Source organism: Odocoileus virginianus, unplaced genomic scaffold (genome assembly GCF_023699985.2).
Source record: "Odocoileus virginianus isolate 20LAN1187 ecotype Illinois unplaced genomic scaffold, Ovbor_1.2 Unplaced_Contig_7, whole genome shotgun sequence".
Taxonomy (NCBI): domain Eukaryota; kingdom Metazoa; phylum Chordata; class Mammalia; order Artiodactyla; family Cervidae; genus Odocoileus; species Odocoileus virginianus.
In genome coordinates, this window is record NW_027224324.1 from 1,785,659 (window position 1) to 1,800,710 (window position 15,052).

The 15,052-nt window shown below is 39.2% G+C and overlaps 1 protein-coding gene across 1 annotated transcript in view; it reads left to right on the plus strand.

The window, feature by feature from the left end:
* TNIP3 (TNFAIP3 interacting protein 3) overlaps positions 1-15,052 on the plus strand; it is a 136,602-nt gene that overhangs the window by 83,194 nt on the left and 38,356 nt on the right. The window contains exons 4-5 of the mRNA XM_070463853.1: positions 10,927-11,013; positions 14,125-14,202. Of these exons, the coding sequence (XP_070319954.1) occupies positions 10,927-11,013; positions 14,125-14,202 (165 nt within the window). The remainder of the gene's footprint in view (positions 1-10,926; positions 11,014-14,124; positions 14,203-15,052) is intronic.

Sequence of the window (15,052 nt, forward strand, 5' to 3'; positions counted from 1 at the left end):
GGAATGGGTTGCCATTTCCTCCTCCAGGGCATCTTCCTGACCCAGGGATCAAACCCACATCTCCTGCATCTCCTGCATTGGCAGGCAGATTCTTTACCACTGAGACACCTGGGAAGCCCAAAGGGGTAAAACACAATTCTTATGATGATGATGATAGTGAGATTAGTTTGAGCCTCAAAGTCTTCTCATTTTTTCTCATACAATTACTAGCTTCCTCTTTGAATCCCGTTATTTAATTTTGAGTCGTGGTAACTGTGGAATGTTTTGCTCTTTTTTTTCTGTTAGGAAAAATAAGTTGCATTGTTGTAGGAGCAGCTGTTTACTATTCCCTGGGAAATGTCTGAATAGCTGGCTAGGAAAACAGCAAGTTCTTAGGCAACAAGAAGGCCTGTCTCAACTCAGCTACTGCACTTTGTGGTGTTTGAAGCTCGCAGTAGGCAACCTGGGTGAAGTCATTTAAATGAGCTATGTTTCCTTATCTTATCTCTAAGTTCAGCTAGTAGTTTTTAGCTTTATAATTCTAAAAGTATAATCAAATCTCAAAACTAAACAGGTTGGTGGACAGAGACCCAAGCTATTGCCATGCCTAATATATGACAAATGACTCCTTCCATTCATTTTGAAGATTTTAAAAGCTTCCACTATACATAAATACCAGACATATGTCCAGATAAGAAGATCGTGCTGTGTATGTTCACCTTGAACTCTATTTTTGTAATAAGGTATAACACCAGACACTGCAGGAAAACAGAGACACGAGTCTGTAAGCTAAGATCAAACTCTAAGACACAAGAATTAAAACTCTTATAAAAGAATAGGGACAAAACTGTCCTCCCATTTGAGAGGCATCCATTTGTTGGACAGATGGCTATCTATAGGAGAGGAGAAATGGGGCAATAAACTCAGACTTCTCTTGTTTGGTAAGTAAGAGACACTTTTGAGTAGGACACCTTCTTACTCAAAAGTTTTCTCTTCCATCGCTAGGAGGATTTGCCCAAGGTTCCACAAGTGATGGGGTTAGAGAAGACTGGAAGGTGCAGGATGTCCTCTGGAAGATGTGAGTGAGAGGTGCAAAAGGATTCCTTCTGCCTCCATGAAAATAGTAATCCCAGAAGCTCCAATCCAGGCCACTTTGGCAGCCCCAGGAGGAGTGCGGCAACCCTGGGGGTGTTGGTAAAGGAGGGCACCAAGCCTGGAAGGGAAGGGTGACATCTGGCTGGAAGTTAGAATAGACTTTGTCATTTTAACACTAAAAAAAATAAGGCATCCAGGAGCCTGCAAAGAGAAGAAAAAGAATTCAGAGTCTCAGGGTTTCCACCGAACAGACTTTCGGAGCTAAAAGTATTATCTTCACCTTTGGAATCATTGTCTTCTCCTAGATTTAAATGACTTCAGCAATCACTTGGGGGGGAAAAGAAAAGATGTCTTTCCTGTTATGCAAAAGGAAGAATAACATCAGCCCTTTGATTCAGAAATTTGTAAATTACTGACACTACTAAAGGAAGCAAAATTCTAGGCTTGGAAGATACCATGAATAAACACATTTGTTTAAGAATTGTTTAGCAGATTATGTGTTCTTTATGTTCTAGATCTGTTCATTGGGTTGGCCAAAAAGGTTATACAGGGTTTTTTTGTTGTTGTTTTTTGTTTTTACAAGATCTTATGTAAACTAACATTTTGGCCAGCCCAACAGCTTTCTGACAGAATTTGGGTCTCTCATAGGGACTTCCAAACCTAAGCTGGGTTTGGGAATCCAGTGCCTCAAAAGTGCTCTTTTTTTTTCCCTCAAGCAAGCCTTCCCATTTCTAGTTTGATTAGTAACAATTACTTTAATAGGTGTGGGGAAAGTACCAGCAAAATGGGCATTTTCAGCTCTCACTGAAAAAGGCTCATAGCATTCTAATGTCTATCTTCTAGGTGAAATGCATCTTAAGACTCTTTTTACCATTTTTGTACTTGTGAGGAGAATGAGACTTGACCCACAAAGTGTATAAATATCTTGGGATTCTTGGATAAGCAGCAAAAGGTAGAATCATTTATTCCTTTTTTCCCCCTCCAGTGAGGAATATTTACTTTTTAAAGTAAATTTTCCTTAAATCACTAAAGATCAGTTAGCAAATATCTGCAATTTTTTCAGGCTATCATATTGAAAGACTGTCTTTGAGTCAGGCTCATTTTCAGACAAAACAGTCCTGATATGCACTATTTGATCACTTACGTTTCCACAAGTCATCACCATAGTCTCCCATTATTCCTACATCATCTTCATATGTACATCCCCTTTCTTAATTATTATATGTAACTATGGGTTTTGCTTCCCCGGTGGCTCAGAGGGTAAAGCGTCTGCCTACAATGCAGGAGACCCAGGGTTCAATCCCTGGGTCGGGAAGATCCCCTGGGGAAGGAAATGGCAACCCACTCCAGTACTCTTGCCTGGAAAATCCCATGGACGGAGAAGCCTGGTAGGCTACAGTCCATGGGGTCGCAAAGAGTCAGACATGACTGAGTGACTTCACTCACTCACTTCACTCATGGGTTTTGCTATTTAAAAGTAGTATCAAAATCTTTGACTTATTGAAATGTATTGTCTCGGGAAGAAAGTAATACCTTTCACCTGAGGTCTCCAGGCTAATCATTTGGTGATTATGAAGTGATGCAGAAAGGATTTCATCACCAATGGAGTGGTCCCTCTAATCTTCAGATTTTATGTTCAAAAACCAGAAAATACGTGAAAGACATGTCTGTTTTGATTATCTAGTACTTAACACATACCCAGTTCACAGTCTATAACCTGTAAATATTTAAGAATGAGTACATGAATGAAGGTGAAGTCAAGTTAATTGCAAGAAAAAAATGATTTGCAAATATGCTGAGTGATCATGGATTAAAGTCCTAGCAGAACAGAGAACACTTTTTTAAAAGTCAATTGCAGGCTTACAATATTCTAAGGCTAAATTTCTCTTTTCTGAGTAGCATTCATCGGCAATAGAAACTACTTTCTAAATAAGTAGTGGTAGAAAGTAGTAAGACTTTTTTGGATATGATCTTAAAGGTCAATCTGGTTTATATATACCCCACAAGAAATTCCCTCAAAACTTCTGAATTTTATTTCTTAATGGCTCAGGCTCCTGCATCAAAGTAAATTGTGTTTTGTCCAATGGTTTTTAGCCACGTTTTCATGTCTCCTCTCATAGGTAAAATGCTCTTTGCAGGGAATAAGCCAGTGGGGTGAGTTCTGGTATGGGTTCAGCCACCCACTCATCATGTAATGCCCGTGGGCACTTCACATCTCTGAACTTCAATTTAATCCTTCTTAACATCAAAGAAGCTCAGGCTTCCCTGGTGGCTCAGATGGTAAAGAATCTGCCTGCAGTGCAAGAGACCCAGGTTCGATCCCTGGGTCGGGAAGATCCCCTGGAGAAGGGAATGGCAACCACTCCAGTATTCTTGCCTGGAGAAACCCATGGAAGTGGAGCTTGATAAGCTTTAGTCCATGGGGTCTCAAAGAGTCGGACATGACTTAGCAACTAATACTTCACTTCACTAACATCAGAGATGCCTCTTCTGACAGCCTTATAGGGCTGTTATGAAGTTCAAATTGAAGCAGATAAAATATTGCAATCCACAGAACTCACATGTGCAAAATTGTGATTTTCTTTATTTTTTAAACTGTTTTGTTTCAATCTGGGACCCCCATCCCACTTTTTGGAGGATAATTTAATCCAGTTGACTGCAGGAAATCTCAGCCACTTTGGTGTTTGCTCAGACAGTTTCTATTTTCAGTGCAGTCCTACGCAGGAATTCTCTCCTGTCTTCTTCTTCCCATAGCAGCACCTACAATCTGTGAAGCAGATTTGTGAAGAAATCCAGCTGGAGTAGCGTTGCCAGATGTGGTAAATAAAAATATAGAATGTCTGCATGCATGCTAAGTCGTTTCAGTCGTGTCCAACTCCTTGAGACCCCATGGACTGTAGCCCACCTGGGATTCTCCTCTGTCCCTGGAATTCTCTAGGCAAGAACACTGGAGTGGGTTGCCATGCCCTCCTCCAGGGGATCTTCCCCACCCAGGGATCAAACCCAGGTCTCTTACATCTCCTGCATTGCAGGTGGGTTCTTTACCGCTAGCGCCACCTGGGAAGCCCATAGGATGTCTAGTTAAATTTAAATTTCATAAAAACAACAAAATATTTCATGGGAAATACTTTTTAAAAAACTACTCTGCATCTAAAACTCAAATTTATCTGGATGTCTTATGCTGTTTTGGCAACTTTAGGAGGAAAGCATCAAGTTGCAATAATCCATCATCTTACACTGCCATTAGCACCAGTATAATCTAATCCTTATGGTCTTTTTATTGGCCTACATCTTCACTGGCAATCACTGAAGCTTCTAGGTCCCTCTTCTCATCTCTTGTCCCCAGATTCATGTGATAAATACTGCATTTTCCTCAATCTGACAGCAAAGCATTCTTAAATCCACAAAACCCTAGTCAACCATTTTTATATCATTCTCAGGAATGCAGGACATCTCTGACTGTGCTTTCACAACACTCTGGGGTTGAGGTGTCTAAGGACCCCCCTACCTAGACAAAGTCCCAGCTGTGTGCCTTGAGGCTCTGCAGAAATTCCCTTCAAGACTTGCCCCTTCCCCAGGTTTAACTCAGGGGGTAAGGCCTCTCTGCCCTATGATGTTCAGTCTGGGCAGTTCGATGGATGATGGGTGAGCTCCTAAAAGAGTTGGGCTCAGCTTCCCCAAGAGGAGACACAACATTCAGGTTTTCCCTGATCCCTTGCCCATTCTTCCTCAGGGCCTTCATCTACTATCCCCTGGGTGGGGGTGGGAGTGGGGAGTGTGAAAGAGGTAAAGCATTAGGTTATACCATCTTTCATCTTCCTTCTTTATCATTTATGGTATAAGATTTTATGCCTTAATTCTGTTTTTTTCTCAAACATTTTGTTATGAAACCAAATATATAGACAAGTTGAGAAGATTTTGTGATATATACCCATAGATTTCACCATTAAACATTTCACTCTACTTGTTTATCATGTATCTATCCATCTACCTACTGCTTCTTTCATCCATCAATCCATGTTGCTTTTTGAGACATTTCATAAATCTTAAATTTTTAAAAGTATGTTACTAGAAATACTAGCCTTGCAATTCAAAGCTTCAGTTTTCAGGATGGCCTCTAGAGTTTGAAAAGTCTATTTTGAAATCCAAAGGCTGAATAGGGACTGTTTTTTCTTTTGCATTCAATGATAAACTTGTTTAGCCCTGTGACAAAAGGTATTTCTCACTGAGCAAAAACGGATTTGTTACATGAAACAAAGAACCATGTATGTGTGGGGGAAATCACCAGTTAATATTTCAGGAGATTAACTTATAAGATATAATAAAGCACTATACAAATATAGGAAATATTATTGAAAACCGCACTTATACCTTTTAAAAAAATCCCCCATAGCATGTGTAATCATTGATACTATGTATCTATTAAATATTAACTATGTTAGGAGAAAAAAATATGGGGTTTGTATGGAGAGAAATAAATATTGATTATTTATACAAAATAAAGGTGAAATATTTACCTATAAAATGAGTAAAAATAAAATACATTCAAACAGAACAGCTTTTTTAAAATGGGTAGATACTCCTACTTGATCCTTTCTTATTTGGAGACAAAATATATATCTTTGTTTATCCCTGTGGTCTTTCTCCTCTGGACTGTGTTCTAAGAAGTAGCGGTATACTATGATTTCCTACAAAATAAAGATTTATACATAAGCAGATTTTTTTTAATGTGTATAACACTAGCCTGTGCTCTAAAGATACTATGTTAGTTCCCAAGGCTAAAATGATATTGACTCTACCTTCAAGAACCTTACAGCCTTGAGAGAGAAAGGTACATAAAATGACGATTTTATGATAAGTGCAGAAATTGATGCCTCACACAGCAACCTGGGATCACAAAGGAGGAGGTAACTAACTCCTCTGGCAAACCAGAGAAGCCTTCAAAGGGGCTGGTGGTCAGACTGGATCAGATGGGTTACTGCTTTGGGCAGTGTTGAGAAACCTTTAGACTGGAAGTTTCATAAAGTCTGCAGTTTTATAAAGACTAGAGAATAGTCAGCAAAGTCCAATTTGCCCTATCATGTAACCAAGATGCACTAAAAACTAGAAGTGTGCGGTAGAAACACACATATATGTACCGCACGGAAGAAGGGCTTTAAACTCCAAGCTGGCGGGCTTCAAGCCTGTATCCCCCAAGAGGATGTGGGATTGGGGACATGCCTCTCAGGGACTCATCTAGTCCAAGCCCAGGTCTGGAGGATGAAACAGAGGTCATTTACTAGTTTGCAGGCCAAGAAGTTGACGTTCCTGATCCTGAGATCTTTTTTAAACTCTTGAGTAGGTACCCATTTCATCAACATTGCAGATTTAGTTCGGGATGGGGTGAAGGCTTTACATGTGTCTGAGCACTGCATGGACTTGCACAGGCCCTAAAATAGTTGGCACTATTTTAGGTTTAAGAAATATGGAATAAACACAGCAGACAATAAAAACATATAGGGTATGACATACAGTGCTATGGAAAAAATATAGCAGGAAAGGGCTGAGATGGAGAGCAATTTTAAACAGGAGACCAGGTAAGATCTCAATAAAAAGATGGCATTGAAGTAATTACCCACTGAAGGGGAGGGGATGCGCCATGGGGTTACCTAAGAGAAAGACAGCTCTGAGCAGACAGAACAGGGTGTGTACATGACAGGTTCCTGGGCCAGCAGTGTGGCCAGGACAGGGTGGAGTAAGCAAACAGGAGGATCCTGAGAAAGAGGTCCGGGGAGCACAGGCAAGAGCGGGGAGGACCCCGCGGGCCACTGTAACTATACTCACTCTGAGTGAAATAGGAGCCGCCGAAAGGTTCTGAGCAGAGGAGTGACGTGAAATGACATATTTTAAAAACGTGCAGTGGCTACTGGACTGATAAAAGATGGGAAAAGAGCAGGAGTGCAAGCAAGGAAGGAGGCTGTTAGGTTATTGCAGTAATGCAGGTCATGTAACTAGGACAGGGTGGACCAGGATTCGATGCAGGGACAGATATCAGTCACTACTTGATGCTCTTTTAAGACTTTTCATGTGAACAAAATCAGGAAGCAATTATTGACATTTCCATTTTGAACGTTTATAAAAAGGAATGTTTATTTAATTCTTTCCTTAAACCGGGAAAACCCTTGGCTTTTGCGGCAACATGCTGCTTTCCTTTCTGGATGTATTTTCAGAGACCCTAAAAAATATCCAGATGAATTGGGTAAAGCTGTGAGGAAAAAGGTAAATCAAGGATGACTCCAAGATTCTTAGTCCAGGGCATGAAAGTTGTCACTGATTGTGATGGGGAAGACAAGTTTTGTGGGAGAAGATCAGGAAATAACTTTCATACAGTGGTGAAGGAGGTATTTATTAAGCATCCAAACAAGGATGATGAGCAGGCAGTTAATATAGGCGTTTGGAGTTCAGAGCTGTGGTTCATTCTACATGCCCCAGGTGAACTGATTATTCAGTAGTTTGATTATCATGAGTTGTTAAATATTTTGGATATTACTTTTGATAATATCTATTAAGTGGTATTAGAGTTGTCAGTCTAACCCATTTAATACATAATGTGCATATCCAGGTTTATTTTTACTAAAAAGTGACTTTGATTATGTAATTCCTTTGCTCAGAGGTCTTCAGTAGTGCCCCATGGCCTATGTAATAAAGTTAAAATTTCTTAGTCTGAAATTAAAAGCTTTTCCCAATTTGATCCAAATCAACTTTAGGCAGAGCACATGAGCCCCTCTCTAGTTACACTGGGCTTATAAGAATCCTTCATACTTAGGCTTGTCCACCTCTGTTTCCTTTAAGTTGTTCCCCTTAACAGTAAATATATCTCAGCTCTCACCATCTATGAACATCCAATCCATCCTTCAAGGCCCAAATAACTATGAAAGCTCAGAATGAGCTCTCTCTGAATTCTTCAAAGCACGCTCATATACATGTATGTTTCACTGACAGTAGGAACTTCTGTTTTCCTTAGTGCCACGTGCATAGTAAGTGATATGTAAATGACTGATGGGCCCTATCCTTAAGGCCATATTATTATTAAAATCTAAGCTCTTACATGTGTTATTATGAACAGCAACCCTAGGAAGAGGAATCTCTACTATCCCTAGCTTACTATGTGGGATTGGAGACTTAAGGGCCTTAAGCATCATTCCCAAATTTATAAGCAGTGAATGGCAGAGCTGAAATATGAATCCAGATGACTGCTTTCTAGGGGCAGATGTTTTAGTCACCACTAGGTACTCTGTCTCCTAGTTAGATAGCTTAGAGTAGGTAAGTACTCCTGCTTAGAGTGGGTAGCCTGTCCCTTCTCCAGCGGATCTTCCCAACCCAGGAATAGAACTGGAGTCTCTTGCATTGCAGGTGGATTCTTTACCAACTGTGCTATCCGGGAAGCCCACTTAGATAGCACATTCACTTAAAATCCATGCAAATAAATCCAGAAAGCAGAGGAAGCTTTACAACCCCCATCCTAAAAGGATAGTGAAGAAAAATCCATGTTTATTTCACATACCAAAGAATCTGTCCAAGCATTTATAGAAATGTGATGATTTCTCTTGGACTGATTTTGAGGGAGTTATCATCACGCGGAGTGACAGTTCCTGACCACCACTCGTAGGCCTTGGTCCTTCACTCCACCGTATTTCCCTATGTTTGTTGTTTTCCTCTAGATATTAATATTATTTTAGTCACTTGAGAAATGAGAACTCCTCAAACTTGCTTTAGATACATGGAGTGACATATCCATTTCTCTGAAAGTTATCGTGGCTACTAAGGCTTCTCAGGGAACAAAGTTTGACTGAAAGTCAGACACTGAACGTATATAGCATACGTGAGGCAGCGGAGGTGAGGCAAAGAGAGCATGTATAGCAGAAAATATCCAGTTTATTCCTGGGACTGTACATGTAACGCACATTCCTTTTTTTCTCCCACCAAACTTGGGGTACTCCGGGAGAGTTATTGTTTATTCATAAATCACCACATGGCTCTCTGGATCTAATGGAAAATCCATTTGTTGTTAAACTGCCATGGCAGGAGAGGCAAAAAATAATATAATGAAAAATGCAAAAATAGAGGATTTCCATTCAGTAGAATCACTCACACCCTGATGGGCTACAGCAACAAATGTTCAACAGGATACCCATACAGAGAGGGCCTACAGACAGCAACGGCTGGCAAGCAAATGTTCCTTCTAACCACTTCTTTAGGTCACTGCTACCTCATGCGCTGGGTGAGTCTTACTGAAAACACAGATAAGGCTGAAAGGAACTTTGACCATATGTAACTATGCTTTGAGTACGTGTGCATTTGGGAGGAGGAGTTGGGAGAGAAAAAAATACTTTTTTATGTTATTGTCTTTTTTTTTTTCTGATGAGTGGATTTAACAGTTAATGAAGCATCAGTCTCCAGGAAACCCCTGCTTGTATCCCTAACATCAAATCACACGTGACTCGTTTTACCTTTAGAACTCTGAACAACTTGTTTCCTGCTTGTATTTTTGGATCTTGCCTTAAGGAAATATCATTCTATTTCACTCAAGTGTACCCCCTAAACAGACCGAGAAACCAGCAGAAAGTACACATACACACACACACACACACACACACACACACACACACACTCCAGATGGAGAGAGCCACAGATATCAGGGGTGTGGCCAGCTCGGGAAGCAGAGGGAATTCAGTGTGGTGTGAACACAGAACCAGAGTTGGAGAGCTAAAGATGAGGAGCTAACGGAGACAACGGAGCGTCAAATCCTAGCCACCCATCCATTCCCTGTTAAAGAGTTTGGATTTCAGGAGTGTTAGGACTGACCCTACATATATGTTGATATCAAATAGAGAGGTCTAAGGAAAAATGTAAACTAAGTAACTAAATTCTTTTCTCCTTTCAGCCACACATTCTTTCCTTTCTGTGTTCTTGCCTCTCCCTTCGTCCCCATTCCTCCAGTCAAGAATGAGGTCCTCTGCCCCATCACGGCCCTGGTGTGTAGCTCAGAGCATCTGCTTTTCTTGCTTTTATCTGCACTGCCTGTCAAGTGCTCCATACCTCAGTGCCCCGTAAAACTACAAGCCAACTCATTATAGCTGAATGTTAGTGGAAAAAAAGACTTTACTTCCCTGGAGTTATGGAGAAAATGTGGACCAACTACAGAAAAAACAGTCTTGAGACTTTACACTTGAGAACCAAGTTTAAACTTCCTGCCAATATAGAAGATTTATTTTACAAACAATACCCAATAACTCTGTAATGAATTATTTTCTTTTCTAGTTCCATAAGAATTAGTAGCACTTAAAGAATTATGCATGACATTAAAGTTCACACAGTTACACATAAGACATTGCCAGAAAATCCAGCCCTTAGGGAAGCAAGTACCCCGAGTTGTCAAAAAGTCAACAGTTACTTAATTGATCTGGGAAATACAGTGAAGTTATGGCAGCTCAGCTACTGAGGAAAGACTAATGTGCCTAGGCTAGTCTGTGGTAACTTCCTCCTGCCGTGAGAGAACTGCCAGTAAGGGAAGAAAGGCGATTTACATACCATAGCAAGGCAACCTGCCTGTATGTTAGTCACAGCCCGCCAGCTTGAGACATCCCGGGAAACCCCGAGCTGGAAGAAAAGAAAAGTTATCGTCACAGTTGCCTTTAGCCTTATTCTGTATAATTCACACACAGAATCACTTCTGTACATCTTCAGTGAAAAATTGTTACTATTGTTTTCTGTCACGAGTTAACTATTTTTGTAGTAGTTTTTAAATTGTATATATTTTGCTCTCACTTTAAAACACAACTTTTTCTTCTTTTTTTCTTTCTGCTCTCCAAGCCTCCAGGAAAAACCGCTTCTGTGGCACATTTCTTACAGAGCACAGCTAGAATGAGTGGTGCAGAAAGTTCTACGGATCATGCAGAGGTAAGAACACATTTCTGGGAGATGAATTGACCATACATAGCATCAACAGCATTGCTGATGGCTAATTATGCAAAGATTAATAAGAATAGAAGGGGCTAGTTTGCTTTCTTTAGGTAAGATATGCTCTATATATTTCAATAAAGAAAAAATATCTAGGTGACTGGTTGCATTTTCTTTGACACCTCTGAGCTACATTTCTTTTTGCTTTTAAAGTGAAAAATAAAATCCTGTCCTTTCAGCTTTTCAATTCTATGTTTCATATTTTGCTCTTGACTTAAAAAGGAATTTGGTTTAATGTAAAATTTAAGAGAATATTATATTGGTGTGCTTAGAAATAAAATCTATTACAGCAGTAGAGTACCTGTGGTAAAATACTTATATACATGCAATTAATATCACATTCTTTGCTCTGTTACTGTTTACTGCAACAGATACTAATTGAAAGTGCTTTCTTAAAGTATTTTTTAATGATAACTAAGATATAATAGGAAACAGACTCTTTCGTCCATTCAGGTATTTAATTTAGCAGTCCCAGAACTTGAATCTCTTAAAAACTGATCTGGGCATTAGGGTGAATGAGAAAGCAAGGTCTGAATACTTTGTACATAGATTACATTTTATAGGGAGTACTTTTTCTTTAAAGGAGCCCTTAGAAGGACCAGTGACCTAAAAATCTTTCTATGCCTTTATTAGCAAATAAGAAGCATAGCAAAAACAAGTGAAAAGTTTCTTCAAAACTTTGTATTTGACTGTTTTGTTTCATTTTGATACACATCTATGTCATATGAATGGTGGTAAAATGTTGATTAATCTCCACAGAAAGTCTTAGTGATATATTTATAAGTCATACCTATTGCTGTGCTTTATCTGTCTTTCAGATTTAATATATTTACTAAGTCATTTTATACAGAATTTTATAAAGATTTAAAAATAACTTTTAAAAGAAAATCAAGAGTCAAACTACTTCATAATTTTTCAGAGAAAATTGTATATGGAAAAAATGCAAACTATCTGATTACTCTCGATCTAAATTCTCAGAAGGCAGGGTATACAAATGTCTGTTGGTCACAGAATTTTTATTGTCTTTGGCATAAATAGAAAAAAAAGACTTTTTGAGGACCCCAAATTCAAGTTCTGAACCATGGTGTGGAATGGAGGAAACTTGAACTTTCATATGAATCATGAAAATCAGTGGTGGGATTTAAAAATAGAGGTGGGATAAGTAGGTGAAGCACAGAGAACTTTTAAGACAGTGAAACCATTCTACAGGATCTTATAATGATAGACACATGTCATTACATATTCATCTGCATCCACAGAATGCACAACAGCAAGAGGGGATCGTAATGTAAACTGTGGATCTGGGTGATAATGCTGCGTCAAGGCAGGCTCATCTGTTAACAAATACACCACTCTGGTAGAGGATGCCGACAACGGGGAGAGCTACCCATGTGTTGGGGCAATAGGTATATGGGAAATCTCTATACTCCCCACTCAGTTTTACTGTGAACCTGAAACTTCTCTAAAAAGTAAAATCTATTAAAAAAGAAGATAGAGTGCTATAGCTCCCTTTCAGAAATTCTGATCGGTGTTCTGGGTGCCCTGTGTTTAGCAAGCCCCCAGGTGAATGCACCCTAGTGGTGAGAGAACCGCTAGTCTAGCATCCAGTCTTTCTGCATCTCTGCTTCGCCAAGCCCAGCACACACTAAGTAGGGTTGCTTCACAGCATTTTCCAAATCAGCTATGACTAATTTTTAGTCTGTTCTGATCCAGAAGAAGTTCCACCCCTTAGAAGTCTTCCTAAAAAAACAGAAATCTCAATTTCAGGACCCAACATACTTGTCACCTGGAAACTGATACCACTTCTGGCACTGGGCTAACCCAGTTTGAGGTCAAGAAGCAGGTATAATCATTCTGATTTTTGTTGACCTACAGAAGAATGCCTCTTTCTAAATGCAGTCTTAGTTACACATGGGTCTGAATAGGAAGTAACTAAAAAAACTAAGAATAGCATCTATAGAGGTGTAAAACACCACAGAACCATAAAGCATGGAGACAAAAGTTAGCAAGGGTAGAAAAATAATTTTATAAATCATTTCTAATGAAAGAAGTCCTTGAAATTACATGATGATTACAAAACAACATTTCTTGTAACATTTCTAGCAAAGGCCAACATGTTTTGAAAATATTTCTTACTGTTCACAAATTCCCTTAAGCAATTTCTTGGTCCACAATAATTATTGAGCCTGAAACTAAATGGCAGATTTCCAGACTACCCACATCATCCAATTCATTGTATTACTTTATGATTCAGCCATGCAATGGTTTTAAGACTATTGAGTTAGAACAGAGAAAACAATACTTTAGTGAACTTTGCTGGTGATCGCTTTAGACAGATGGTAGGCAGTTTCCAGAATGTTTGTGCTTTCTTTAAATGAATAATTTTTTCTTAAAAATAAAAGTGATTAATTTTTCACCATGCCAATGATTTATTATTCATCTAAATTTGTCACCTAGCAGCTTTATACATAGGGCTGGTTAAAATTACACAATACCAGATAACCTATGCCCACCTCTCTAAGATAATCATATGATGGTCACTGAAGTAGTTAATGTATTATTATTGCTTCAGAATCAGTTTGTCTCTGTGTAACGTACTGTGTTAGTCTCGTTTCCTTGGTTCTATCATGCCTCTGACTTTTGTCAGGGCCACTCCAAATCATGGGCATGTCTGTGTAAATGAATTTTTTTTTTTAATTTTACCAGGTAAATACCTAACATGTATCTATGAAACTTACCTGATTTCTATATACATTATATTCTGTACGTTATATTCATTTTTGGGGGAAAATGATTGAAATCCAAATTCATAAAATTCTAATTTCTTGCTTACCTTTTATATAGATACATTTGTAATTTATTCAATAATTGTCTAAGTAGTTAATTCATATAAAAGAGTTTCTAAAATATAAAGCTTTTTCATCAACAGTTCTCTATGAAGAAGATAATATTTTAGCAAAATTTTTATAAATTACAAATGAGAGCTTGTGAAAGGCAGCATTTCTCCTGTTTACTTGATAGACTATTCTGCTTTGCTCTTTTTTTTTTAAGTGTGCTCAATCGTCAAGAAGAAAGAACTTAAATTCTCTTGAACAAAAGATAAGATGTCTGGAAAAGCAGAGAAAAGAGGTAATTTTGCGATATTAGTTGAAGCAACACAGGGTTGATGCTGACAATGAAAGAGGCCCGTCGTGCCTTTCGCTTTTGCTGCTGGTCGCAGTCTGCATCCCTGGAATCAGCGGCTGCGTTACACTGAGGGCAAATGCCTCTTTCTCTCACCTACAGATCTCTGACTCGGTCTCTCAATGCTTGTGCGAACGGATAAAAAATGACAGACCCATAAATCCAATAATTTTAATTTAAGTTTTGTAACTAGATGTTTCTTCCATATGGGCCAGGTGAGTTTATCAGCTGGGCTGTTAATGTTCTGCAACTTGGCACACCTTGAAACTCAAGCTGTCAAAGGCCTTATTGTATAGTTGACTTGGGTACTATGACATCATGAGTTGGCATCTGACCAACAGGGGTTAAGGAGTGTTATCACAAAAGAAGTTTGTTTTGAAACGTCATTAGGTATGTAATGGATATTATTTCGAGTTCTGTTGTTCTGAGTTTAATGAATATTAGAACTTCTTTATTCTCCTTGACAGAGGAAACGGTAAAAACAATAACAATTTTGGTACTATGTAGTCAATTTGGTGCTTCCTTTTCTAAGTCATTTTCTGTTGGTCCTTTAATGGACAGGAACCTGGTGGTCCGGAGTCGACGTTAAGAAAATAAGAGAGAGAAAGAGGCTGATAGCGCCTGTTGGTCCTTTAATGGACCGGAACCTGGTGGTTCCGAGAGTAAGAGAGAGAAAGAGGCTGACATCCCCTGGTTTACGCGGAAAGCCGATAGAGCCCTGTTCTCAGGGCGGCGCTGCTGCGCGGAGGCACCGGGCGCCCTCTCGAGTGGGTGAAGGCGCAGTGCGCCTTCTCGA